We start from the raw sequence: 25,604 nt of genomic DNA, 5'->3' as shown, positions 1-25,604 counted from the left end.
TTACTACTTCCCTTGACACTAAAATGGATACATGAACTTAAAACCGTACAATATGTTCTACACTAGAGGACAGGAAGTACAAACCAAGTTAAGATTGATTAAAAGAGCATTTATTTTTTTTTTACAAATTGAACATTTTCGAGTAAGATACAACACATTGTTAGCCAGCTTCTGTTTTACAGCAAAATCAATATTTGACTATTTGGACTATTGAAATTATTCTTTTGAGGCATTTCTTGCCAATCGTTGAGAGTCGATTTTGAAATTTAAAAAAACAACAACTTTCATCATGCCGTAAAAAGGGCCACGTGATTATCAATGAGACCCATTAACCACATTGATATCTTATCTATATTTTCCCTGTTAGATGAGGCCAAACACTCAACACTATTGTTACCAGGGCTAGCCCTTGCTAATAGCCTTCGGCTAGTTGGGTAGCCCTGGCTGAATTCCTCTCTATACAGACGAATAAATCAAATAACTATATCCACCCAAAACAAATAATCTATAGCTAATTCAGATATTTCAATACTGGTAAATACTAAACTTCCCAAAGTTCACATATATTGATGTCTGTTTATTGAAAATATAAAGCATAAGTAATGAAGCTTGTCTATCTCTTCAATTTTACAGACTGGTCTTTTGTTGTTAAACATTTCTTTACTTTAGTGGTAAAACATAACATCTCTTGGCTCAATCTATATTACGCTAATTCTCAGTTTCCCATCGCTTTGTACGGAATCCGAAGATTTGTCCATGTTCTTATCATCACATCAAAGCAGTTTCAATGACACTTTATTTATCTGACAGGAGATGGAGCTGTTCACAAGGAAGTGTCCTCATCATCCGATGTCACCAACAGGGACATCTAAATACAAAGGAAAAGAATACAATATATATTCAGTACATACAGAGGAAAATGTATACAATGTATATTCAGAATTAATACAGCAAAACGGATACAATATATATTCAGTAAATATAGAGAAAAAGGGATACAATGTATATTCATTAAAAACAATGGAAAAGAATACAATTTATACGCATATTCAATTATACAATGCATGCTAAGATCACTGTGTTCACAACGCTAATACAGCTGGTCCACTTACGACAAAAACGTATTGCATTTCTCTGGTTTATTCGCCCACCAATGTAGTATAATCACTTAAGTGAATAAGCACTGTTACTGAAGTGGTGATGCATGCAGGTAGATGTAAACCAGATCATTATGTACTTACTCCTCTCTTGCGAGCTTCATTCTCAACCTCATGGGTCTTCAGAGTCACGCCGAAGATGTCCTCGTGGTAACGGTTGTTGTCCTGGAAGAAGGAATATTGATTAATGCAATGTACAGAGGTTTATGTTTGTCTAGTCTATGAATTCTACCAGGCTTCTTGCCGTCAGTGTGTATGAAAGTACTAGTTTATATATACTGCAAAACAATTTCTTAAAAAAATTACATTTTCAATGACTGGTAATATTTTACTCAATATTTGCTTGGATAGAAAATATGTGCAGGTCCACTGTTACTCAAAATGTTCGTACCTTCATGGTGTTGATGAAGTCCTCTGCCCTGGCCCTAGACATCCCGCCGTGCTCCACCAGGATTCGCTGAATGGTCTCACAGACGTCTGTAGCCATGGTGACGTCACCGCACACGTAGACGTGCCCGCCATCCCTCAGTACCAGGTCCAGCACCTTCCTGGGCATTTGCTGACGGATGATGTCTTGGACGTACGTCTTTCATGAAAGCAATAAACAAAGCACAAAACTTTACCAAAAGGTCAGATTAAAAAGTCATATTCTAATCAGTTTCCACCAAGCTAGGCTGACAGCAGAGCAAGGTCGAGAGGACCTAAGTCTGATTGTATGAGTTTACATAAAAAAACATACCTTTGTTGTCCCAGGTTCCCTAGACAGAGCTGTGTGGATGTCTTTCAGGGCTCCGTCTCTCCTGGCCTGTGCCGTCTCCTCCTTGTAGATGTGGTCCAGTCTGGACTGTCTACAGCCGAACACCAGGGTCATGTCACCGGGGGGATGTCTGGACGTGGTACCTGCCAGGATAGGCATGGCAGCCGTTAGATACTGAACACTGACCTTAGACACAATATCCTTTCTTCCTATTTGGGCGTCGTGTTTTTCAGTTGTGATCCAAACTGTCTAAATTCAGACCATCATAAGACATATTGCACACATGACGTTGCCATCCCCTTACCAGTCTTGATGTCCACCTGCCGTTGCTGCCAGAAGCTCCTGAGAGGGGCGATGCCCGTCCCGGGACCTACCATCAGGACAGGCAGGGAGGGGTCCTCAGGAAGGTGGAAATTCTTGGCCCTGAAAAGTCGTATATGGTGTTAATGAGGATCAAGTTGTACCTAAGCTGATCCATATTGCTGTACAATGCTTAAGTCACCCAGCCTAGACCTAAGTAAGTTCACATGAAGGTAATCGTAGACTTTTTTCTCTCTCTATAACATAGATAAAGCCTTAGGTTGGTGCATTCGTGAAAAAAAGATCTTACGTGCGAATGAAGCAAGGCACGGACTCGTTGATGTTGATGGTGTTGAGCCAGTTAGAACACACACCGCTGTGCTCCGGACCCTTGCCACCTGAAATAAAACCGTTGTATAACGTTAACTCACACTTCGTTTAATCGTTATGAAGTTCTCTGTATAATTACCATGTTGCTGAAAAAAGATAACGATACATTGGTCATGTGTGGAGGGGAGTGTGTCACATATAGACTCAACCACGAGTTCTGTACTTGACCATGTCTACAGTAGCGTGGATCATAACTAGACTCACCACGCGTCCTGTACTTGGCCACGGCTACAGTAGCGTGGATCATAGCTAGACTCACCACGCGTCCTGTACTTGACCACGGTTACACTTAGCGTGGATCATAGCTAGACTCACTACGCGTCCTGTACTTGACCATGTCTACAGTAGTGTGGATCATAGCTAGACTCACCACGCGTCCTGTACTTGACCACGGTTACACTTAGCGTGGATCATAGCTAGACTCACTACGCGTCCTGTACTTGACCATGTCTACAGTAGTGTGGATCATAACTAGACTCACCACGCGTCCTGTACTTGACCACGGCTACAGCAGCATAGATAACAACTAGACTGACCACGAGTTGTGTACCTGACCACGGTTACACTTAGCGTGGATCATAGCTAGACTCACTACGCGTTCTGCACTTGACCATGGCTACAGTAGTGTGGATCATAGCTAGACTCACTACGCGTCCTGCACTTGACCATGGCTACAGTAGTGTGGATCATAGCTAGACTCACCACGCGTCATGTACTTGACCACGGCTACAGTAGTGTGGATCATAGCTATAGACACACCACGCGTCCTGTACTTGACTAAGTCTACAGTAGTGTGTATCATAGCTAGACTCACCACGCGCCCTGGTCTTGACCACGACTACAGTGGCGTGGATCATAGCTAGACTCACCACGCGTCATGTACTTGACCATGTCTACAGTAGTGTGGATCATAGCTAGACTCACCACGCGTCCTGTACTTGACCACGGCTACAGTAGTGTGGATCATAGCTAGACTCACCACGCGTCCTGTACTTGACCATGTCTACAGTAGCGTGGATCATAGCTAGACTCACCACGCGTCCTGTACTTGACCACGGCTACTGTAGCGTGGATCTGGCCCGGGTACATGTGTGGGGAGGAGCTGATGGAGTAGTAGCGCTGCTGCAGGACCGGCAGCTGACTGAGGAGCAGCGCGGGCGGAACCTGCAGGGACGGGTAGTCCTGCAGCACCTCGGGCAGGGTCGGCGCCGCCTCAAACTTCCAGTCCTCGTACCTGGCACCTCCCTGTGGAGACAAGATTACAGAACTTTACCTGATAGCATTTTTACTAAGAGCTGTTAGAGCTGAAGGATCAAGCGTTTCCCCTGACCTTCCTATATTACCTGTAACATTTGGCTTACACCCCCGTAAACGTGAAAAGATGGTATACCTCATGCCTTAAATACACCATCAAGTAAGCAAAGAATATCAATATTTGAACTAACCTTGCCCAAAGCCTCGAGTTCAGCTCTCTCCCTGCTTGATGTCGTGTGCATGGCCAGGTAGAGGAGCAGCTGTGGTGACGGTGGGGTGGTGACGTCAAGGTAACGGGAGAGTGCCGTGCGCAAAGAACATGGCGGCAGTCGGTTGTGGGACGTCCATGTTTTGACCAAGCCTTTGGAATAAAAGTCGGGTCAGCAATATTTCTCTGTGACTCTTATGTGTAAACGACGTTCCACTTTGGTGTAAATGTAGTTCGCTATATAGGACTCATGTACAAATCAGATAAAGCTGAAGTTGAGTTACATTAATAGAAATGTCTTACCAGATGCAGATTTTTTCTCCTGTAGAGCCTCTATCAGGATGACGGCGTCCGGGTTTGTTCCCTTCTCCAGTCTGTCCAGAATCGCCTGCACTAGTCGGTCCTCATTGGCTGGAAAGATGGCCACGTGATCGCCGGGAACATACTTCAGCTCCTGGGCTCCGTGAGTCTCTAGCTCCACCAGGCAAGTCTGTCGGCTGGGGAGAGGGGCACATCAAACCAACAATGGGTTGGATATTGGACATACTTAAGTTGCAAACACGACAAGTTTTCCGACCTTTAAGATACGTCTTCTACATCTTTAAGATGCTCTGCAAAGTCGTTGCATTTGTCGTATCTTAATAGCTACAGGACTCTATGTTTCAATTTTCCCTACCCGGATTCCGGAGCTTGTAGCTGAGTTCTGGAGATGACTGTACTGGACACAAGTGTTCTGCGGTGCAACTTGGACAGACCTAACCAAGGCGACAGGGCATGTCACAATACAATCCAACGGTTAATCATCTATTTGTGTTAGAAAGCATAACATCTATCTATGCAATAAAGATTGATATGTGATCCTCCATTTTCAGTGTCCAAACCGAACGATGCCTTGATTTCAATATGTTGCAAATAAATCTATTATAATAAACTATTTTGAGTGATTTAGCTGAAAGTGAGAGAGGTAAAGAAGTGATCCATCTCACCCTCCAGGACGTCTGTCTCCGGCAGTCCCTTGGTCTGTACGATACGGAACTTCCCAGGCGCCCAGCTGAAGTCACTCCCGAGAAGGGACGCGTTCGCCTCCTCCATGTTAACGTCATGGCCGACATCGTATCTCTCACATGCAGACTGTAGAAGAGAGAATGCAGCACTTAGTATCCACTATGCTGGGTTACAATAGTATTCGGTAGACCTACTGCCCTAGACCAAGGAAACTATCTAACGCTTAAGATCTCATGAAATGACCTCACCTTAAAGGCGCCCTTGGCCCATGCCCGGAAGGACTCCTCCTGTCCACACAGCTCGTCTCCTTCACCCACAGGATGGATCCGTTCTGCTCCCAGCTCCTCAAACAACGTGTCGATGGCGTGACCGAAGGCGCAGAAATGTGGATAGGCACGGGACCCGAGGGCGAACACGCCATATCTACGGTCAAAAACATCAAAACTTAACCATAACAAAGGCACAATGACTCCAGACGAACATGTTCGTACAGCATAAACACGCTGTTTGAACAGATGAACATATCAGAATTACCTGGAATATGAAGGTAGGAAATGGCCACCTGGAATGTTATTGTTGAGATCATGTGGCTAGTTCATACGCGTAACAGTATAGTAATGCTGAGATCATGTGGCTAGTTTATGCACGTAACAGTATAGTAATGCTGAGATCTAGTGGCTGGTTCATGTACGTAACAATACAGTAATGCTGAGATGTGGTGGCTCTTCACTCCGTACAAATACGTATGGTAACAATACAGCACCCCTACCTGACATTGCCGAGCGCCCCGCCGTCCCGGAGCTGCCGCAGCAGTTTCTGCTGACGTCGGTAGGAGGCCTTGGAGATGCTGCTTACCCGCCGCACACTGCCGCTGGAGGAAGTAAGAAACGTGTTGTCGATACTTTTGTTCCCTTTTAATGTTATCTTGAGATTTTCTTATATCATTTATGCACATTGATAATAAATCAATACCTTTTATTTGCTATTCTGGAACTAGTCAAAGCAATACTTACGATCTCTTTTTACCATCACTTCCAGGCGGGTGCCTCATGTGAAGTAAAGCTTGACCAAAAGCCTGATGAAGAAAAATAAATTAGAAATTTGGTCTGTGTTCGTGTTGGGAAGGAACAACATTGGTAGCAGAAATTGTCTAATTTGGTCATATCATGAGACACTCCGGATCCATTGAGGAGCTGAGAATGCTAACCTGGAGACAGGGCATCACCCGTCGTAGTAACCACTGGCGCTCCGCTTTGGCTTGGGGGTAAGCAAGTGAAAGGCAAGAGCTGTCGGTAAATACGTAGGATGTAACCCGAGTGACGAAAATGCTACTTAAATATAGATTGACCTAGCTAGACTAAAACAATATGTCAGTCTGACCTCTCCGTTGTCCGGAGGGTCTCCGTTCCCAAAGGTGCTGGTGACGACGATGACGAGTTCCTCCTTTTCCAGGTGCGTGATGTCGTACTCATCCATACACATCATCTGCAGGGGAACGACGGGGTGTTTTCACTGATAGTGCAGATAAACTTTATGTACTGCATGATACTACTACTGAGTACATGTACCTTGTAAATACGTCGCATGTATTGAAACTATCTGTCAATAAATCTGAACAATTCGATTTTGCCTACCTTTGCATCAAAAGCGTGCTTGAATATCCCGAGTGTAGAAGAGGCAAATGATTCCGACTTGCCGGTTTCTGTGGCGTACAGGATAGTGGTCTTCACTCGCTTGTCCAGAGCTTTCTTCATCAGCACGGCAGCAAAAGTTACCGCCCTGATGGAGAAACAACAGATACAGACAACAGCTCCTGATTTATGATAATATTCAACATTCTTCGCTGAAGGATAAGTGTCATGCTTAGCGGATCTTATACAGCCAAGCTGTTTAATAGATAGCTATACATGTACGCAAAACTCACAGAGCCACCTCCTTCAGGCTGCACCTTCTTGGTGGGTTTTCATCATAGGCGAACTTCAGAAGGACCGGGTGTTTCGGCTTCTTTCTCCAGAGGTGTACCAACCAGGCGTCCTCCTGATACAAGGAAAGAAAAATTGCTTTAGACTTTCACATGCCATTGTTACTCCTACTTATAGCTTTCCGTGTACATAAAGCGGTTCTTGTTCTTGTTCGGTTACTGGATAACACCCCTAATTTGTGTTGGGGCAAACCATCCAGGGCGTAGTGCTGCTGTTTATTGGCCGTTCCGCAGGTGTTGCAACACCTCCTCCTTAAACTTAACGGGATTAGCTTGAAGGGTGGTTGAATATGGTAGTGTATTCCAATCGATAGTGGTTCTTGGGAAATATGAATATTTGAGACAGTCTTTATTAGTCTTTAAGTTAATGGGTTTGTATGAGTTTGGGCGATTATGTCTAGATTGCCTTGGGTTGGGCTGCAAGTAGTAATGAGCGGTCAAGTGGATGCACCGTAGATGCACTTGTACAATTTACCTGGTATTCGAAGGACGGTCTCACGTGGTAGTTCGCCATCTCTTGATGGAAAACTTCGGTGAGAGACGCTGACATTGGGGGCACTATCCAGACCCAATCGGAGGGACAGCCTCCGCGCAGGCGCTGTTCGTTTTCCAGGTGTTTCATGAAGCTCTCCGAAGCTGTGTGGTGATCCATAATCGTCACGTTGTTCCGCTGCAAACACGAGAGAAAATAAGAACTTGTGTAAGACAAGCAGGACCCACAGAAGGGGTATCTTCTCTTGATAGTTTTAAAGAACGCTTGTAGATAGATGTGCAAAGATTAGGTGTGACGGGTCGTTCAGTGTAATATAACCAGCTGCTGTTGTGCCGTGTGCCTGCGAAGCTGACCAGTGTGTTACGCGGAAGGGCGGTTATACCGGCTGTATAGACACAGATACAGACCTCTTTATCGATATTATCAACACGTAGTCCTCTGTTACCATCACTTGTCATTCTATTTTGCCTTGTGAACCTAGCTATAGGAAGAAAACTTATAACGGTTCCTTACAAGTTTGCCCTGACCATGATATTGCACTGTTAGTCCAAATACTTGCAGTACCTGGAAGCTGTGCAAGACGGCGATGTTCACCTCCACGAAAACAGCGTCTTTCCAGAGAGAGGAGTTTCTGGCGACGTCCAGGCCCATCCTCTTCCCTACGGCCTGTTAGTAGAAGAAGTTATCAGAATTTCAATTACTTCACCGGTGCACAAGTTGACAGCAAACATGGTAAGAAATGAAAATGGAATCAACAAGATCACAGCTTGCCTGTATAATACACAATCTCTTGCTGCCATGGGCTAGTACGAGAAGAGCAAGATATATGACTTTTTTTGCCCGTGGCTGCGCTTTCTAATTCACCGCTTATCTTGAGGATAAAGACGAAGGAGTGTTCTATGGTCCCAAAAGTCATCAAACAAAATTCCCTACAGCTAGAAACGTAATAATTCATAATGACGTTGTAGTAAATTCGGCCGTAAATTCTTACTTCGGTGATGTTGAGCCTGTTGGCGTCACACAGATCCCTGCCCACCTCCGTGCCCATGTACCAGCCGCTGAAGGGAGCTGCTGTAAACTCCAGACCGCCACAGTCAAACAACATGTTGGACACGGCGGGGACACAGTACCACTTAATACCCAACTCCTCAAACCAGTCGTACCTATGGGAGAACCAGGGAGTCAGTACCACTTAATATCCAACCCCTTTAAACCAGTCGTACCTCGGGAAAACGTTGCTGTTAGTCAGAGATTAAGGGACAGAGTCCCACTTAACAGAAATAACTGTCCCGTAGTTTGACTCACTTGGGATGAGTGATGTTGACCTCCATGACGATGTCCCTGGGGATGTCGAACCACTCCGGGTCCTCCCCGTTAGCAGACAGAACCAGGGGCAGCAGGTCGAACCGTGTGCCCTCCCCCTTCCAGCCCAGAGCCTGGCACACCTGGGAACAAACGTAACAAGAGGCTGGTTATCTAAGGGTACAAATGCAGCAAGTCGTTTCTGACAGCTCGTGAAGGCTAGTGGACATTGAAAGTAAAAATCATTTTCCTTTATAGTCTGACCTCTGTGAACTCGAGGTTGATGGGATCGCCGAGGATGGACCCGTCAGGCAGCTGGTAGGCGGCATATTTCAGGAACTGTCCGTTCCACACCTTGTAGTCATGGCGACCGTCCGTGCGTGGCGGGAAAACAGTGATGGCTGACCTAAGGTTAGTATAGATATTGATATTGATAACAAAGGAAAAGGGGCCGAGAGGAAAAGAGGCCAAGATTTACTATAAAAGCACCCGTTGCTCTGGACGACCTGTGGAAGTAACATGTACATTTTCTTATTGTATACTGGTCACTAATTATAACTTTTCCTAAATTCAAGCACCGTCAATTTTCAGACAACAGCTGTCACTAAACGTGAGAGTAGACGGACATCTTTTTGTATTTCTAAAGCATATCTTTGGGCACTGAAGAAAGAACACCACAAGTAACAAACAGTTCTTCTCGCTGACCTGATATTCCCGTCGTTGGTGCACCATTTGACGTGTCTGCAGATAGCCTCGAACATTCCTCGGGCTGTTGTGACTTCACGGGCGTCAAACAACTTCGAAAAATACAAACATATAGATTTGTCAATGAGAAATATGTTTTGGTATGATAGGATTCATCTCAAAACCATGTATTACCGAGGGAAAATTAGAAGTAGAAATGTATACAACACTACCTGCAGTTTGGACCACTGGATACGTCCGATGCACCTGGGCGAATTCCTCCACGACATCTTGGCGGCAAACGCCAGTTCGTCATACGTCAGGTGATACACACCCTTCTCCTCGATCTGTACCTGGACGTCGCTCCAACGTCTGTCACGGTCAGCAGCATCCGACCTGTTGTAGATGAAGTAGTGAGAATCTCGCGTTGGTAAACATATCAACTATCCGAAGGTGTAATGGCATAAAGGCAATGCTTTCATTACAAACAACAGTCAGCACAAACCTCTTCAAGGAGGCGTAGTATTCGAAGATGAACTTCTCTGCTTGTTCAAGGACTTCTTCCTTCGGCCGGAAGTAGCCGGGTGTTGTGAACGGTCGTGGTCGCATCAGCGGACCGAGACATTTACCGTCAGAGCACGGGTTCACCTGGAGGAGATAAAGACATCTATGATTGAATATTATGTTATGCGTTGAGGGGAGTGCTTTGTTTTGTATGCTAGGATTTTATCAGGCAACATTCCATTTGATAGACATGATATTCGAAAAGAAACCGTTTCAGTTTGCTGCGTAGCCCGTGTGATACACATCAAACTGACAACGAGGAGTGGTACATACGTCGTTTGCTTTGGCGTGTAGGTTGTCGTGAATTCTTCTTTCGTTCAGCCAGTTCTTCAGCCGCACTGGTCTCCTGGTGGCGGATGGCCCCACCGTGGACGCCCTGTGGCCGGTAACTGGACAGCCGTTCGCAATGGTGCCGTTCGGTATGCTCTTGATCACGTCTGCATTCGCCACACTGCGGCTGTAGAGTGGGATGTCGCCGCGATTCTCAAGTCTGCGAATGGCTCTCTTGTCAAAGGTGTTGCCTCTCATGCGCTGTATGAGGAGGGTGAGAGCGCCGATGGGCCCGTTAGGCCTGGTGACTCGCACGGTTCTGGTCTCACCGCTGCTCAGACGGACGGTCTCCAGGTAGGTGTGGAACCACTTCGGTCCGCGGAGGACCAGTTCGACCTGCTTCCCTGGCTCGATGTCTCTGATGACCTTGGTCGCCTCCTGGTACGACAAGCTCTCGGTGTCCTGCCCGTTTACAGCGACGATGGTGTCCCCTGGCTGGACCATCCCGGTCTGGTCAGCAGGCCCGCCTCGGATCACCTCCTCGATGACCACCGCAGAATGACCGGCTGCTGTCCGTCGCTTCGCCGACAGTCCCAGGCCATCAACCTCCCTCTTCACCATCCTGACGACGATGAGGTTCTGTTGTGCCTCCATGGCTCAGGCACAGCAGTGGCTTGAAGCTAGAATAGAAAGAAAAGATTAACAAAAAAATTATACTCCGCGGCCACCGTCATTTGAGCTTGAACGTATCAGTGAACTTTGGTTTATGTCTATCGGATGAGTGGTTATGAAAAGGCTTTCCTTAATCCTAAAATCACTATCATGACTGTGATGTTCCAAAGAATCATTCCAGAAATAAAGGCGGCCCGTTGTCAACATGCTTTACCATGTTAAAGGACCATGTTTAACAACATGTTGACACTAGCCTATAAACAAGGTGTCTCATTACAGCTTAATTTGTGGACCGCCAATTTCTTCTTCCCTGTACGATGAAGTTAAAGACAGTTTTCTTTGAAGATTCTGTTACGGTAACTAAATATTTTCCGTGCATTGCTGCTTGAACAATTAGCTAAGCTTTTTGTGAGTAAAACTTTTGTGAAGATGGCGGTGCTAAGCCACTTGACAGATACACCTGATTTTAAATACACTTTTTATTCCTTTTCGTGTGTCAGATCCATGAAGCCTTACTCGTTGGTTTGTCATCTAATAAACAACAACGTTCATGTGTTTCTGGATGTTTCTTCACCACATCACCCCTCTCTCCTTCACTCCTTGGTTTAGTCCAGTATGTTTGGTGCGTGTTGTCATGTGCGTGGGTTATATTTGCTCAAAGGTCGATGTCCTCCGCGAGGTAAGACTGCCACAAACCTTCTATGCAAGGTTTGCAGGATTAGAACGAGGGCAACTGCGACGCCGATTGAACAACAGTGCAGAAAACAGCTCACACGGATACTGCAAAATGACTGTTTCTGTCCTGCTGTGTGCAGGTGGTTCTCAAGCACTGGAATCCATGGCACAAGGCGGTACGTAAGCAAACGACTCAAGTACTAGCACCAGGTAACACACTAGTCACAAGCTTAAGTATGAGCTTTAACCGTGCATCCATCGCTAACCAGGGCGTTTTAATCTTTGTGAATGCTTATGTTCACGTACGTATACCAACACACTGTATTCATGCCTGATTTCAGTCTATGCTCGTAGTTTTTTTCGAACAAGTCCATACCAAAAGTTTATATAGAAACTCATCATCAATTTTTACTGCGTTATTTTACTCCCTTCAATTTTCAAATATTTCTTATTGCAAAAATAATTTGTATTTGCATGACAAAGGGTCTAGATTTATAGGCAATTTAGCAAATGAGTCGCGTCATTAACAATTTTCCTACTGATATACTGATAAAACTTCAGGACATGTGAGATTCTTCCCGTACGGAAACGACTCCAGTAAACGATTACGTGGCTCGCATACGAGACGGCGGGAGCCATTACCCTCTCCTGTCCCCCACGCGATCGGCAACTCTGAGTGGCAGTAGGAAGTTGTTGTGCGGTTAGCCCCGGCCATGCACTTGCTTCTTGGGTCACGTCCCATTACGTAACTCCACACGGAGAATGATTGTGTTTGCTCAGTTGTAAATCAAACACACAATCCGACCGTGGCCGGCCGCGGAGCCAAAATTGCTGGAGAAGTGGTGCTTTATATGCGTTCCGATTAGAAGGCTAAACGGGTGTAATTTGATTTACAGCAGGAAAAAATCACTTTGTTTTATTCACATTTTTTTTGCTGAAAAAGGTGCGAGTCACAAGGACATCTAAAGGATTTGTGCAGTATAGGACATTAGAAAACGCTGTCCTGACATGAGTTGAAGAAATCGAAGTTTCTCTTACAGTAAAACAGTGCACTCTACACGAAAAGTGGGTTCACTGAGCCTCCTTGCTGTATTAGCGACAAATATTATTGATATTGATGTTCAAATTTCATTTATCAAAACCTGATTTTCTAGCAACTAGCGAATGAACGCCTTGAGGTTGAGCACCTAAAAAGCATCGCAATCTTGGAAACAGACTAGCGGGCCCATTCGAAATCATTCCCGGCCAACTTTGTTTCCAAGAATCAACCGAAGTAAAGATACAAAATCGCATCGTTTGTTTTTCGCGGAACACCAGGCCTGTCAAGGGACGACAAGTCCACCCACCTAGCCACTGCCATAAAAGGCTCATGTGTAGTTTGCGATATGACTTGCTGGTTTGTATGATCGACAACTTTGCAGTGCATTGACGGGCCAACTTCTCGTGCGGAACTTTCGGCGGCAGGTATCCCGACGGCTACGGGCGCAAATTCGATTATTTGAAATCACCCCGGCGATAATACCGAGTCGGGACGCATGACTCTCTCCGCCGGGTTATTTACTCCACGTCCGAGCTTTCGCTCCCCTGTCGCAAATGTCGGTCCGTGAAGCTCATTCCACAGGTGAACACAAATCTGCGGTCTATGCTTATTTAACGGGCGAGGCGGTATATATATAAGTAGCTTGCGGCTCAGCACATGTTTTTGTCGAGCCGTTTTGCGTTGATGGTCAAGTAAAGCTGAGATATTATGTAACATTTTATAGGCTTAGCTCACGTTTTTTCTTTTAACCTTTCAGTCCCTAAAGTCAACAGATTTTATTCCACTGTACATATTCAATTATCTTCTCCCAAGCAGAAACATATTCATTTGATTAAAAAAAATGATGTGCTCCTTCTCAGGATTTAAAAAGATCTCTTCCAAGATTTTAAGCAAGATTATGACAAGAAATACTGTAGACAAGGATCTTGGACAAGTCTTCTCACCAAAAGATAGCTTAACGACTGTACAAGGAATGTAGTCAATTTGCCGTGGACATCTTGCGACAAAAGAAACAGGGCCGTAAGAACCCAACAAACTATCTACGCCATTTCTTTGCTTAAATCGTTATATTGTCGATGGACCGAAATACATTTTGATTTCACCCCATTATAGCTGCAAACCAACTTTTAGTCAAGTTTCCTTTCCAGTCATTCCTTTACACAAATAACTTTGAAAAAGATCAACATTGAAATTGCATACTAAAAACAGCGGCTTGTTCAGCGTTATGTCACAAGGGATGGCAGAAAAACACATGCACAATTAGATATAGACAACTCATAATCGAAAACAGTGTGAACAAAACATTCTGTTTCGAAGTGCGCCTCTTTACCGGTTTTTTTCCGGGTTTCACTTGTCAAATGCATGCTAGAGCCATGATTCATAAACAAGACAGACATGTACGGGTGCAAAGACAAAAAACAACAACAGAAAAATATATACATAACGTATCAATCTTATAGAACGGTATATGACAAAGTGCCTTTCTTGTATTCCCCGCGGAGGTAGCAGTGGTCGGGACTCGGGAGCTAATAAAAATCCTTTAAATACCACTAGTATCTCCGCGACCCAACCTCTACTTGGAGAATAACTTTCTAGTACTTTTAAATGAGTCATTCTGTTGCTTGGGTATTAGAACCACACGACAAAAAGTTTTACCTTTAGGAATTTGAAGCAGTCAGCTCGTCCTGCCCCGACTCGTTCTTCAGACTGAGCCGAAAGTACAGCAGCCTGTCAACTTTTGTTTCATCAGATCGTAAGCGATCATCATAAATTACGTCGCTGTGCCGACGGCAGAGCAACGAGAGATGTGATTCGCCCATCTCCTGGCGGCCACCTCCCACTTCCCACCTACTTCCCTCCCACTATGTTATGTAATACAACTCAAGTCCGTCACTCTTCAGTTCTCATCAATTGTGCACAACCTAAATCATGTCACCAAATCGCTTGCATTTATTTTGTCCAAGCACAGTACAGCGGGGCATATTAGTCTGGGAAGTCTGGCTACTATTATTCCCACCTGGCTCAGCGTAAAACAGCAAGTATACGACGTACGTGTACGTACATGCAGTCTGGCTGACACCTGTAAACAAGAAGTAAAGCAGCCTGGGTGTGGCAGAAATATGTTGATTGACAGCTCTAGGTTGTGTACATGATCGATGTTAGAACTGCTGTAAGGTCATCTACTTTCGTTATGGTTTTATTTCGCTAAAGGAGAGAAATTAGGTTTCTGTAGGTCTGTAGCTAGGTAGTGATAAATGAAATTGGAAACTCAGACTCGGCGGGATGTTACGAATTTGCGATGGTGAGGTCACCGCGAAAATAAATCTACCGCGAAATTTTCAAGATTTACAGTTGTATTAGAATCACAATGGATGTTATTCAGCAAAACTAACCACAAGCTCCTTCGTACGTATCGATCGTAGAATCGGCGCCCCCAGACCTGTTTCGTAAATGAATCTATCCATGTATGCAACGTTTGGACAACAAGCACTGATGAAAACAATCTATCAGGGAGCAAACTTAAGGCAGTATTCAAAGGGCTGAGCAGTACCAGCCTTTCCCACGGGAGGTCTGCTTGGAGATTATAAAATTTAAAACAGTATGCATATTATAGTTTCGTCAGAATACGCAACATCGAAGCGCACACGATCACATGCGTATGTTGAGAGTGAGACAGTACATTGAACTGTCCTGATATTTCTCCCCGCCAGTCACTTACTTGAAAACGAGCGACCGAAGGAGAGCGCACACTCAATTTCTCACCGGGTACGTAGAAGAGTTTCAGTGATAAGATTTCTCGAAACTACATTCCATATTTGGTAAAATGTAAAGTCAACAGATGTTCAATAGCCCAACGGCGCGATCAACGTGAGATTGCTGGCTTTTCCAGCTAATACGAATCGGTATTGGTAGTACAAGATGATAAAGGTTCACTGTCCTACCTACATTAAAAAAAACTACAGTACAGTACAGCTGCAAATCTAAAGAAAAAAGCTCGGAAATTTGCACATTTTTATCTTTATCTTTGCAACAATAGGTACGAATCCCATGTCACAACATCAACATACTCCATTCATGACTTGCTTACTTGTAACGTTACCCGTACATGTAAATATACAAACGCACCATTTCATAATAACACGTTCACGGAGGTCTAAACATATGCCGACATTTAAGGACACGAATGCCATTATGTGCTATGTCTGTGGGGCTTATAATCCTGTCATAATATATGGCAAAGAGTATGAATACGGCAAGATGCAAGCCCCAAGCAAGGGCCTCTATTTAGCACATGAAAGTCTATTTCGCTCCGGCAACTTTACCTTTTCACATTGAAAACAGGTTGAAAGCTCCTTAAGCCCCCTTCACACGAGAGCACGAATGATCCGGGATGCCGTCGGACTGAAAATTCTTTTCTTTTCTATTCCTTGCAATTCCTGGCAATTCGTAGTGTGTTCTAACTGCATTCCAGCTATTTGTGCCCGTTCTTTTGGCTAGCCCGAAAGTTTTTGACGTGTTAAAAACTGTCGAGGTGTATTCGAAGTGGAGAAATATCGAATGGCATTCATATAGTGGATTCTAAGTCGATTCTAAGTGGATTCTAACTATTCTAACTGCAGCCTTACCGCATTCTGCGGCATTCCAACAGTATTCGAAACATTCTTATCTCATTCGATGGAGAATCGAAACGGCAAGCCATCGCGAATCCTGCCCGAATGTGGCCGAAAGAATATCTGGAATGTAGTCGGAATGTCTAGAATACACTACGAATGCACAGGAATAGGCATATTTCATATTTTCTTCATAATTTTCATTCTGACGGCATTCTGACTCATTCCTTCTCGTGTCAAGGGGATTTAAGGCCCATTTGGAATTCCCACCCGAAAATGGCCCCGAATGTGGTACGAATTTTGCAAATAATTCATTCCGGCTGGTTCTGCTTAATTCCTGCTGATTCGGTTTCGGTGTGAAGGCCCTATTAAACAATGAGTTCAAGGCATGTGAAATTAGCCAACAATAACGAATACGATTACAGATGTTCCATACTTGCAATGTCAAGGAGCCATCTTTGTTCGCTCTGTTTGTAGGGCAAAATGTAGACTACACTTCAAGCATATGGCTTCCAAAATGTGTTAGCCACAACAGCTTGCACAGAGAGTGGTTCTACAAAAATGACTGGAGTCTTTCTCACCGCAATATAATGCACTGGGGGATGAAGGAAAGCCACGATTGGAAAACTGTGAGGGAAGTTTGTCAGGGCCATGTCTACGGCGCCTCAGCCAGACTGGAAGACTGAGATTTCGAAGACGACGTAGCCTTGTACAAGGTAAGATAAATAACTCAAGATGGGAATGACTGAAGAAAGTTCTTCAGCGTCTTATGTTTCTACTGGAGCCAAGAAGGTTAAGTGAGTTATAGGCCTAGGGGAAAATGGATTGCGAAATGTCTGCTAAGGGCGATCGCTCTTTAGTATAACATTCCCTTCTCTGTGTATAGATCGACGTATGGCATCAAAACAAATGGAATATTCGTTACCTGCATAAGCCAGGGTAAACAGGTTGAAAGCTCCTCACGAGAGCTCGACAGCCGGCGGTGTCTTTTTTTGTGCACAACCTTGCCTGTTCGCGCTCGCAGTACATCAAAATATGCCCTACACATGTTTATAAAACAACATGGATGCTAATTTTACAGCTGCGCAGGCCATGTTTCCACACCACATGACAACCGAGATCGAATCGTGCGCATCTAGGAATTTCAAGGTAAATATTTTGTCTTTTGTGTGGTCATGATGTGGATACAATATCTGGGGGTTGAAGTGAAGGGGATGTAAGGACAACTGCGATCTGATAAGGAACATCAATAAAACGCTAATACAGGAATGAAAGACACGTATTGCCGACTTGTGCACACCTGGCAATCTTGCCCCACCCAAATAAGCATATGTGCTGGAAAAATTAATCTCCACCAGACTGTCTGTGTGAAAAATAGTGGAATTTAGCTACATAGAGAGAATGATTTGCCAGGCGGGCGGGGGTATTATCTACCCGCACAATAAATCTGTGTAAAGTTGTAGCCTAGACAGAGATGTACACAATAATATGAAAGTTATGCAAATAAGGATATAATTCTACTGTTTTACATAATAGGACTTCTACACCTATAACACATGTAATTGATGGCAGGAAGAACGAGATACGGGCCACGGCATACAAATTTCGATCTAGAAATAATTAGATTAGATGCGATCCAGTGACCATCTTTTACACTACTTGGTTGCAGGTGATTTTTTGTAAAATATGCAGGAACAGTGGAATGGGCGAGGCTCCGAGAAACAAAATTACCTCACACTACCGGCATGTATACGTAGAACTGAACGGCTCAGAAAATCATTCCTCTATCATGTTGCATCACTGTACAATCACACATTTCAGGAACTCTTTCTGAAACACTTTTTCAGACGACAGACAGAGCTTATTTCTTTTATTGTAGAGAACTAAGTAAATGTCCCTCTTCGTATTCTTGTCATTTTGCGCATTGCGTGTAAACTTATTTTAGATGTCGACATTTTTAATGTAGCACTGATTGTTATTTGGTTTGCAAATTAGTTGTTTTCAAACTGCCAAAAACCAAATAAAGCTCTTTTCCTGAATCATCTTGCCTTTCAAGAATTACAAACTTAGGTTTCTCGAGGTAGGACAATAACCGAGATTTATAGGGAATGTTGACTGTAATAAAGAAGGGGTCTTTTTTGCCGACCTAGTGTGTATGGTCCGTTCACACTTTGCCGACCTAATGTGAATGGTCCGTACACACTTTGCCGACCTAATGTGTATGGTCCGTTCACACTTTGCCGACCTAATGTGTATGGTCCGTTCACACTTTTATTGTAGTATCGACTGCAATTCAGCCCTTGGGCTGCGAATGTGATACGTTTCTTCTTCTTCTTAATAAACCATTACACACACTTGCGCATAATCAAGTCCGTATGTGTTGCGTATTTTATTTGGATTTTGTAAAATATGAAGGAAATCGGATATTTTTTTACGCTGACCCACCGTTGTGGATCCCAGATATCTAACAGAAAAATATTATTTCTTCGTACTTTATCTACCTAAACCAAATGATGTCAGTACACAACCCATACGGGCTTGGATGTATGCACAATGTAAATTGGGCTTTGGATAGCATTCACGTCCACTATGTACAACTACTTCCTTGCAGATTTTGTCGAAATGTCATTTTTTTGTAAATTAAGGGAAAATGCCTTACCGTGAGCTAAATCAATTGGGTCAAATTTATTTTTGATAATTTAATTTTGACTAATTTGATTTTGACTAATTAGGTCAAATTTGGCCAATTATTCACCTTACGTTTGTCGAATTCTACTATCGATAGCACATACAGCAAGGCCTGGTGGAGGCTATGGACAAAGTCCACAAAGCGTATTTCAGTGCACTCTTGTTTGACTTAATTGGGCGAGGCTTGATAGTGGAACACTTTGGCAGTTTGGCTGACAACCAAGACGTCAACAACTAAGGAACGAACGTATATCACTCCGATAAAGTAACTATTTATTCAAGCACGGCTTGATGAACAAATAATCGAATTGTTTTCGCAAAGTGAATTCAAAAGAGGGCAGGTTACTTCAAACACCATTAGTAAATCTGTCAATCTGTGACAATCATATTCATTCAGCTAACACACATATCAGTGTTACTTCGGCAACCTCGCGTGTTTATGATATGCGGGTACATGAAAACGCATTCGGGAGTTATGATGTCTCTCGCGTTGTCATTTATTTCAAGTCTCTTTTCAGGCGGTATAAGACGCAAAAAAAGTTACAAATTATTGCTATTTTTGATGACAGTCAAAGACGTGACATTGAGACTGAATGACAGAGGGCTGTGTGATGTGCCCAGGATGATCGTCTAACAGCACTATTTCGAGTACTCTGAAAAGTAAGCTGTACTACTGCCGTACTAGTGTCAGACCCCCGACACACGCCCCCAAAAAACTAGAAGATGCGATCGCTGATAATGAGAGAGATTTGACAGATCGCTCTCGAGATGAACAATATTTTTCCGAAGTCTTCTGTGTTTTTGTCTTTTGAATCATGCTTTCATATCATGCACCATATTTCAATTATGCAACCAAGGACGACACCAATCCAATGTTGGTCGCCAAGCAATCCAGGGGAACGGGAGCCGTACACACTTTTGGGGTTAAACAGTCGCTCCTCTACTCCTACAGTGTTCACACTGACCGGGTCGACCCAATATTTCTTGTGTACTATCTTCATAACCTACGTCACGCAAACTCGGCGGGTTAGAAAAATTCTAAAAATGTATGAGATTCATAATTTTGTCACAATTGATGGGTTCACATGAGTGCATATATTCAAGTCCATATGAGTTCTGTCTTCACATTTTTTAATTAGGCAAAACTTTCGGCCGAAAATTATCATTTTTTCTTTCAATAACAAAACTCAAAGTAAAGTACAACTTCTTCCCCGCAAACTTCACCTAGAGCTAAGGGCACAACACGCCGTACGGCATATTTTCCTTTTCCGGCGTATTCCCGGTTAAAAATCGCGAATCCACCCCCCCCAAAAAAACCTTACGCCAAGGCCCCCATAGACGCCGGTGAAGGAGGCTAATGCGATTATAATTACGTAACGCTGACCGGCGTTTCCATAGCGATGTAGGTCTAAGTACTACGTTTTGCAATGAGTCCTTATATAGGGTCCCCTTCGGACTAGAAAGAGACAGGTACATCGACCGTTAAGCAATCAAAGTTGAACTTATGTGACACTTTTTGTTTTTTTGATTTATAATTGGGATATGATACATGATGTACAATTTGAATGACAAAAATACACACAAAAAGGGAAAATATTAATTCTTTATTTTTAAAATTCGTTGAGCGATCTGTCAAATCTTTCTTCGCTCAACGGTTGCAGCCTTTAGGGGAAGTTATTACCCGTTTGTAAGGGGTGTTATAGCCCATTTTAATGGGTGTTATTACCCGTTTGAAAGGAGTGATCTTACCCGCTTTGCTAACATTACTAACCTGAAGAGCTCTGTTGACGACTTCTTTCACCAAACTTCAACTCCGACGGTCTGCAACTCTCCTCCAGGTTCATCTCCCGTGGTTGCCATCACGTACATGTTCAACACGTCTTTTATACAGACGTTTGTATAACAAACACCATTGTATTTCATCATTCATCATGCCACACGAACCTCAAAACATATCGCCCTGGAAACCAGGGAAAGTGCACGCACAAGACACACCTTAGAACTACAACTCTTCGACTTTGTACGCTGTAATTGCAAGTCATGATGTGCAATACTCTACGGAGTAAGTGGTATTGACCGGTCAGTGCACTGTTAATATAGCATTCTAAAACACAGTGAAGCCGTTCAGTTTGTTAAACAGAAATTAAAGACTTTAAAAACTTTTTTCGCTAGGGAATCGATGTGTGTCAAAGTGTTCTCAATACTTTTCTTTTGATTTGGACAACGATTTGAATAACTTAAGAAAGTTATTCTGTAGCGTGTCAACTATACGCAGTACCTCTCAACATCCGCTATCTGGGTGGTGGCAGTGCCTCTTGAGGTAGAACTTAAAATCAGCAGCCATCATGCTACATGTCTTTCACGGCCAGTCCCCTATCTTAAAACACATTCTTGATCAAATTTCTATAACGTTAACCTTAGAGCATGTGCTATCTAGATATAGCCAACTACTAGTATTATTTGTATTAGTCTCTTGTAACAATAATGACTATCACAGTCCTTGTCACATGTATGTTTGTTTGTTGGTATTGCATTCCCAGTAAATGGCCTCATGTCATAACAGACCAGGTTTGTACTGAAGAGTATACGTACCCCCATTTAATAATATTCTATCCGAGGGACGTCCCTAGCCGAAGCTATGTACTTATCTACACCTAAGTCGTGAATCGGTGTCCAGTGCTTTCCTCAATGGCACAGCATCGAGATTTGTCCGAGGAATTCGACCTCAGGTTCTCTAAGACAACCGCCCGAACAAGAAGGCCACCGTGCCATATCTTTACTATGTCTCTCTACCACGTGTGGCGTTATTTTTCACAAGCCCACGCACATGTACTTGGAATTAGTCTTTGGGTACGAACTTTAAGTCTTCAGAAAGCCGCCTGGGGATCAACGAACGAAGATATCATAATTAGCTGTTATAATAGCCTTATAATTTGCCTTCGTCAAATATAAATATTTGTACAGGTTCTACCTTCGGTTATTCAAAGCTGAACTTTGACAAAGTAACATATGGCTGCGGATCAATAAGACATTTTCAATTTCACACAGAAAAGTTTTTAATTGAATTGTGTCAATGCCACGGCACATCTACAGGATAAAGGCGACAATGAGACTTTGACAATTCTGTATGTTCTCGTGACATACTAGCTTGAAATATAGGCTACGCCTCGATTACTCACTGACGCTGAGCTTAAATGAAGTAACGTGGGTACGTACAGTTGATAATGGCATATTTAACTACTGTTTCGTGCTTTGTGATTCCTCTTTTCATATTGTCACGAACTTCGGCGTGTAGGAAAAATATGTCAATTAGCCTTTGACAATTCTCACGTTGTCCTGACTCACTTGCTGAATACTAGTACCTCCGTTCCGCTTCGGTCACTCAAACCTGACGTTGAGACTGTAACATACATCAGACCAAGGAGGTTATATATAACCTCCTTGATCAGACATTGTATTTCATGCCTGTAAAGACAATATAACCTTACGGCTATCATGATGAAAGCACCGTCTGTTGGGATGTCGCCATCAGTCTTTCATAAGTAAGTGACACGATTTGCCATGTTGACCACAAGGCCAAGGTTACCAAAGATAGGGAGACTAGAGTGCAAAAATAGACAAGAGTTTGGACAAAAATATCTGATAATACCCGTAAATGCACCCCTCCCCACTTAGTCTAAATAGTGGGAAAATAGTCCAAAAAGTCCAAAATATAGTCCCCAAAAGTCCCCCTAAGAAGTAAAAAAAAGTAAAAAAAGAAACAACTATGGTTTTCATAATTCCTGTAACAGAGAAGCACAAAAAGAAACACAGGCTTAAAGGAATACGCACGCGGATGTCATCCATAAAATTAAGTCATTGTGGCCTTACTGATATTGCCATAATGTAGGGCGCTTTGTAACCGTCTATATGTTTACTGTATATTGTGCATTTACCAGGGCTAATTCTTAGCAATAACCTCCGGCAGGTACGGTTGGGTAGTCCTTGCTGTGTCCGTATTCATTTTTATACATCCGAATAAATCAAATTTAAAAAAACATTGTAGGTTTCTCAATTCCAGTGTGAATTCGTCATGAATATTGTTGATTATTGAAGTATGAAAGCGACCTCCGTGCATTTCCCTACTGGTCGAGTTTGATAAACTGCAGTGTATAATCCACAGCATTCCTGTCACGACAGTAATCCAGCGGTGTTGTAAAATCCATATGTCCATTCTGTGCTCTCCAGATCCCCCACGCACACTTGTACCGATGATGGCAAAACACACGTTGCAATTTGGTGTGACCACAAATCGGAGACTTGTAAATGGGGCGGAGTGCGATATCAGGCCGGCTTTTCATGTTGTATGCTGTGCCAGAAAGGTATGATTGTATCCAAGTCTTGATGGCCTTAGTCATTCAGTCCGTACACGTCTGCTTTATCTGGATCAGCTACAGTCCAATATGTCCCCACATTATATTGCAAGTCGATGTTTTTTCATGATTTATTAAGGCCCTCTTCCCACCATAGACGGCGACCGCGCTGCGCTCTCACTGTGACGCAAGGCGGGTGTGTGTAACCTTCGATTTGATACTGCGTACAAATTGTCAATGTGTGACTGAAAAGACAACAAATTAAAACAAAAAGCGTAAAAAAATTCGTTTCCTATACAGTTCGTTGAGCAATCTGTCAAATTTTAGGTCACAGAGAGTGCGTGACGAGAGCGCCGTCCAAGTAGAAAAGGGGTGTAACCAACCGTACGTACCATGACACAACACCGTCACATTACGCCCCATAGATGTGGGCATTAAATTCATGATCCATTCCACACAGTTCAGCACCAGAGAATGAACAGCTAACTCTGGAAACCTACACGCAAAGTTTCAGATCGCATTATTGGCGTACGAAAGTGGCACAAAGTAATGACTCCTCCCTTTATCAGCAGATGTCCGACGCTTTTGGTGACTTTCTAAAGACCTTGGATGTGCAGGGGTTACATGGTTATGTTCCATCCTCTCCATGCCGAAGCCGTCGACTAAACTCCTTCCGTTTTTGCCCACAAAATATGTCAGCTACGTCTTATATAGCCGCTTATTTGTTCATATATGTCAGCTAAAAAGCCAATTTGGCATTGACCAGTTTGAAATAAGTAACTCAGCTACTTTGGTTGAGAAAACTTAGTTTTCAGTTTACGTGACGAGTGTCACGCTCACCGCTTTATATACGGCACCGGTATGACGTTTTCCTTAACTAATGCTGACAAACAGAGACCCGACAATTTATATATATATATACAGGTAGATGTGAGAAACTCACGACTATTGAACGTTTTATAAAACGTCATAGATTCCACGTACCGTGGCGGTCTGTGTGAAAACTGGCGTTAGTTGGCTAACTACCCTCCTTCTGTGTACCGACAATTATGCGGACAGTAAGTGCTATGATATAAAGCAAAGGATTTTGAGAAGGGAATAATGAAATTTGTAAAATGTTAGAATCTATCTACAGAGAAAATGCAGCTAAGAAGATAGAAGTATAAACGAATCAAAGAGAACAAAACATATTGGATTTAAGAAGGCAAATGCAATGGTGTACAAATACAATGGGCAAGGGCCAAGGCGTCGGCATAAAAGTGGTCAAAGTTGGTAAATGATAAAAAGAAATCATGAATTGCTAAAGAAACAAATAAAAGATGCTCAGTTTAATGAAGATATTCTGACTTAGTACTTTCTTGTTTTTTTTTTTATCTGGGGGCCAGCTGACTCGTTTTCGCTCACAGGCAAGAGTCGTCGGCCGGTCTCGATTCGCAGTTTATTTTACAACAATAACTGACCGACAGACTCAGCTAATGTATTCTGTTTACATGTTAATTTTTGGTCTGAAAAACAATTTTCATCCAATAACTGCTATTTTGAGGACATCTCGATATGCCCAATTTTCCATCATGGTGCGGTCACATACGTCGTGCGATCGTCGTACATGCCATAGTATTTTCAAGGAGGCTGTGACAGAACCAACCATTGACAAGGATCTAGGCAAGGCTTTTGTGTCGCAAGACAGCTGAACTTTGCAGGACAAATGTATGGCTGGCCCCAAAATGCCCTAGGTTAACCATCGTACAACGATCGCACGACAAATGTGACCGCGTCCTAATACCCCTGTCACATTTGGCAAAAATCGATCGGACGACGATCCTGCGGCAATCGCCCGAGCCTCGCTTATAATAATAACTTTATTGCACAACAATTATACAGGGTACAAAGTATGACTTATCTGTGACAGGGACGGTTTTCAGGTGAAAAAATACGCGCAACCCTCTATCGATCTTAAATATGGTCGATCTTCCATCGATACGCCCGAAAATCGCGGATAATGTGACAGGGGTATGACGGAACTCTGGCCGTGTTGGCCGGGCATCGACTGTGTGTGAAGTTTAGTGATGAGGCGGTCACGTCTTAGAATGCTACAAACAAACACATGTTTCACCATCAACTAGAACAGTGGCGTTGACCTCAGTTATTCATTTTGGGTATCGATCAGCTACATTATCAGCTGAATTATGACTGACTGTGTTT

The 25,604-nt window shown here is 43.4% G+C and overlaps 2 protein-coding genes across 4 annotated transcripts in view; one reads left to right on the top strand and one right to left on the bottom strand.

The window, feature by feature from the left end:
- Positions 1-93: 93 nt before the first annotated feature.
- On the bottom strand, positions 94-20,947 carry LOC118413899 (nitric oxide synthase, brain-like). Of its 3 annotated transcripts, none has more exons than XM_035817519.1 (27): positions 20,822-20,947; positions 10,369-11,045; positions 10,037-10,179; positions 9,765-9,927; positions 9,553-9,644; positions 9,112-9,253; positions 8,851-8,990; positions 8,537-8,708; positions 8,110-8,211; positions 7,528-7,722; positions 6,996-7,108; positions 6,706-6,850; positions 6,452-6,556; positions 6,085-6,146; positions 5,841-5,942; positions 5,320-5,494; positions 5,053-5,197; positions 4,743-4,821; positions 4,370-4,563; positions 4,050-4,219; positions 3,639-3,849; positions 2,525-2,612; positions 2,219-2,337; positions 1,897-2,057; positions 1,549-1,743; positions 1,242-1,322; positions 94-868 (listed from the first exon to the last, which is right to left on the bottom strand). In XM_035817519.1, the coding sequence occupies exons 2-27, from the start codon at positions 11,017-11,019 to the stop codon at positions 824-826; spliced, it is 3,990 nt and encodes a 1,329-aa protein (XP_035673412.1). In that variant the 5' UTR covers positions 11,020-11,045; positions 20,822-20,947; the 3' UTR covers positions 94-823. The 3 variants fall into 3 exon arrangements, with proteins under 3 accessions (XP_035673412.1, XP_035673410.1, XP_035673413.1); XM_035817517.1 differs by lacking the exon at positions 20,822-20,947 and adding an exon at positions 17,288-17,476; XM_035817520.1 differs by lacking the exon at positions 20,822-20,947 and adding an exon at positions 14,408-14,482.
- LOC118413900 (lymphocyte-specific helicase-like) overlaps positions 16,928-25,604 on the top strand; it is a 32,214-nt gene continuing 23,537 nt past the window's right edge. The window contains exon 1 of the mRNA XM_035817523.1: positions 16,928-17,078. The gene's annotated coding sequence lies outside the window, so the exon portion shown is untranslated. The remainder of the gene's footprint in view (positions 17,079-25,604) is intronic.

This window comes from Branchiostoma floridae, chromosome 4 (genome assembly GCF_000003815.2).
Source record: "Branchiostoma floridae strain S238N-H82 chromosome 4, Bfl_VNyyK, whole genome shotgun sequence".
NCBI lineage: Eukaryota > Metazoa > Chordata > Leptocardii > Amphioxiformes > Branchiostomatidae > Branchiostoma > Branchiostoma floridae.
Note: the sequence above shows the minus strand (reverse complement) of the source record. Positions and strands in the feature narration are given on the sequence as shown.

Excerpts from the sequence above, each read along its gene's own strand:
- LOC118413899 (XM_035817519.1), bottom strand. The coding sequence starts at position 11,019 with ATGGAGGCACAACAGAACCTCATCGTCGTCAGGATGGTGAAGAGGGAG. Across the intron at positions 8,991-9,111 it reads TCAACCTCGAGTTCACAGAG|GTGTGCCAGGCTCTGGGCTG; the intron begins GTCAGACTATAA and ends GTTTGTTCCCAG. Across the intron at positions 5,943-6,084 it reads AGTGATGGTAAAAAGAGATC|CGGCAGTGTGCGGCGGGTAA; the intron begins GTAAGTATTGCT and ends TACTTCCTCCAG.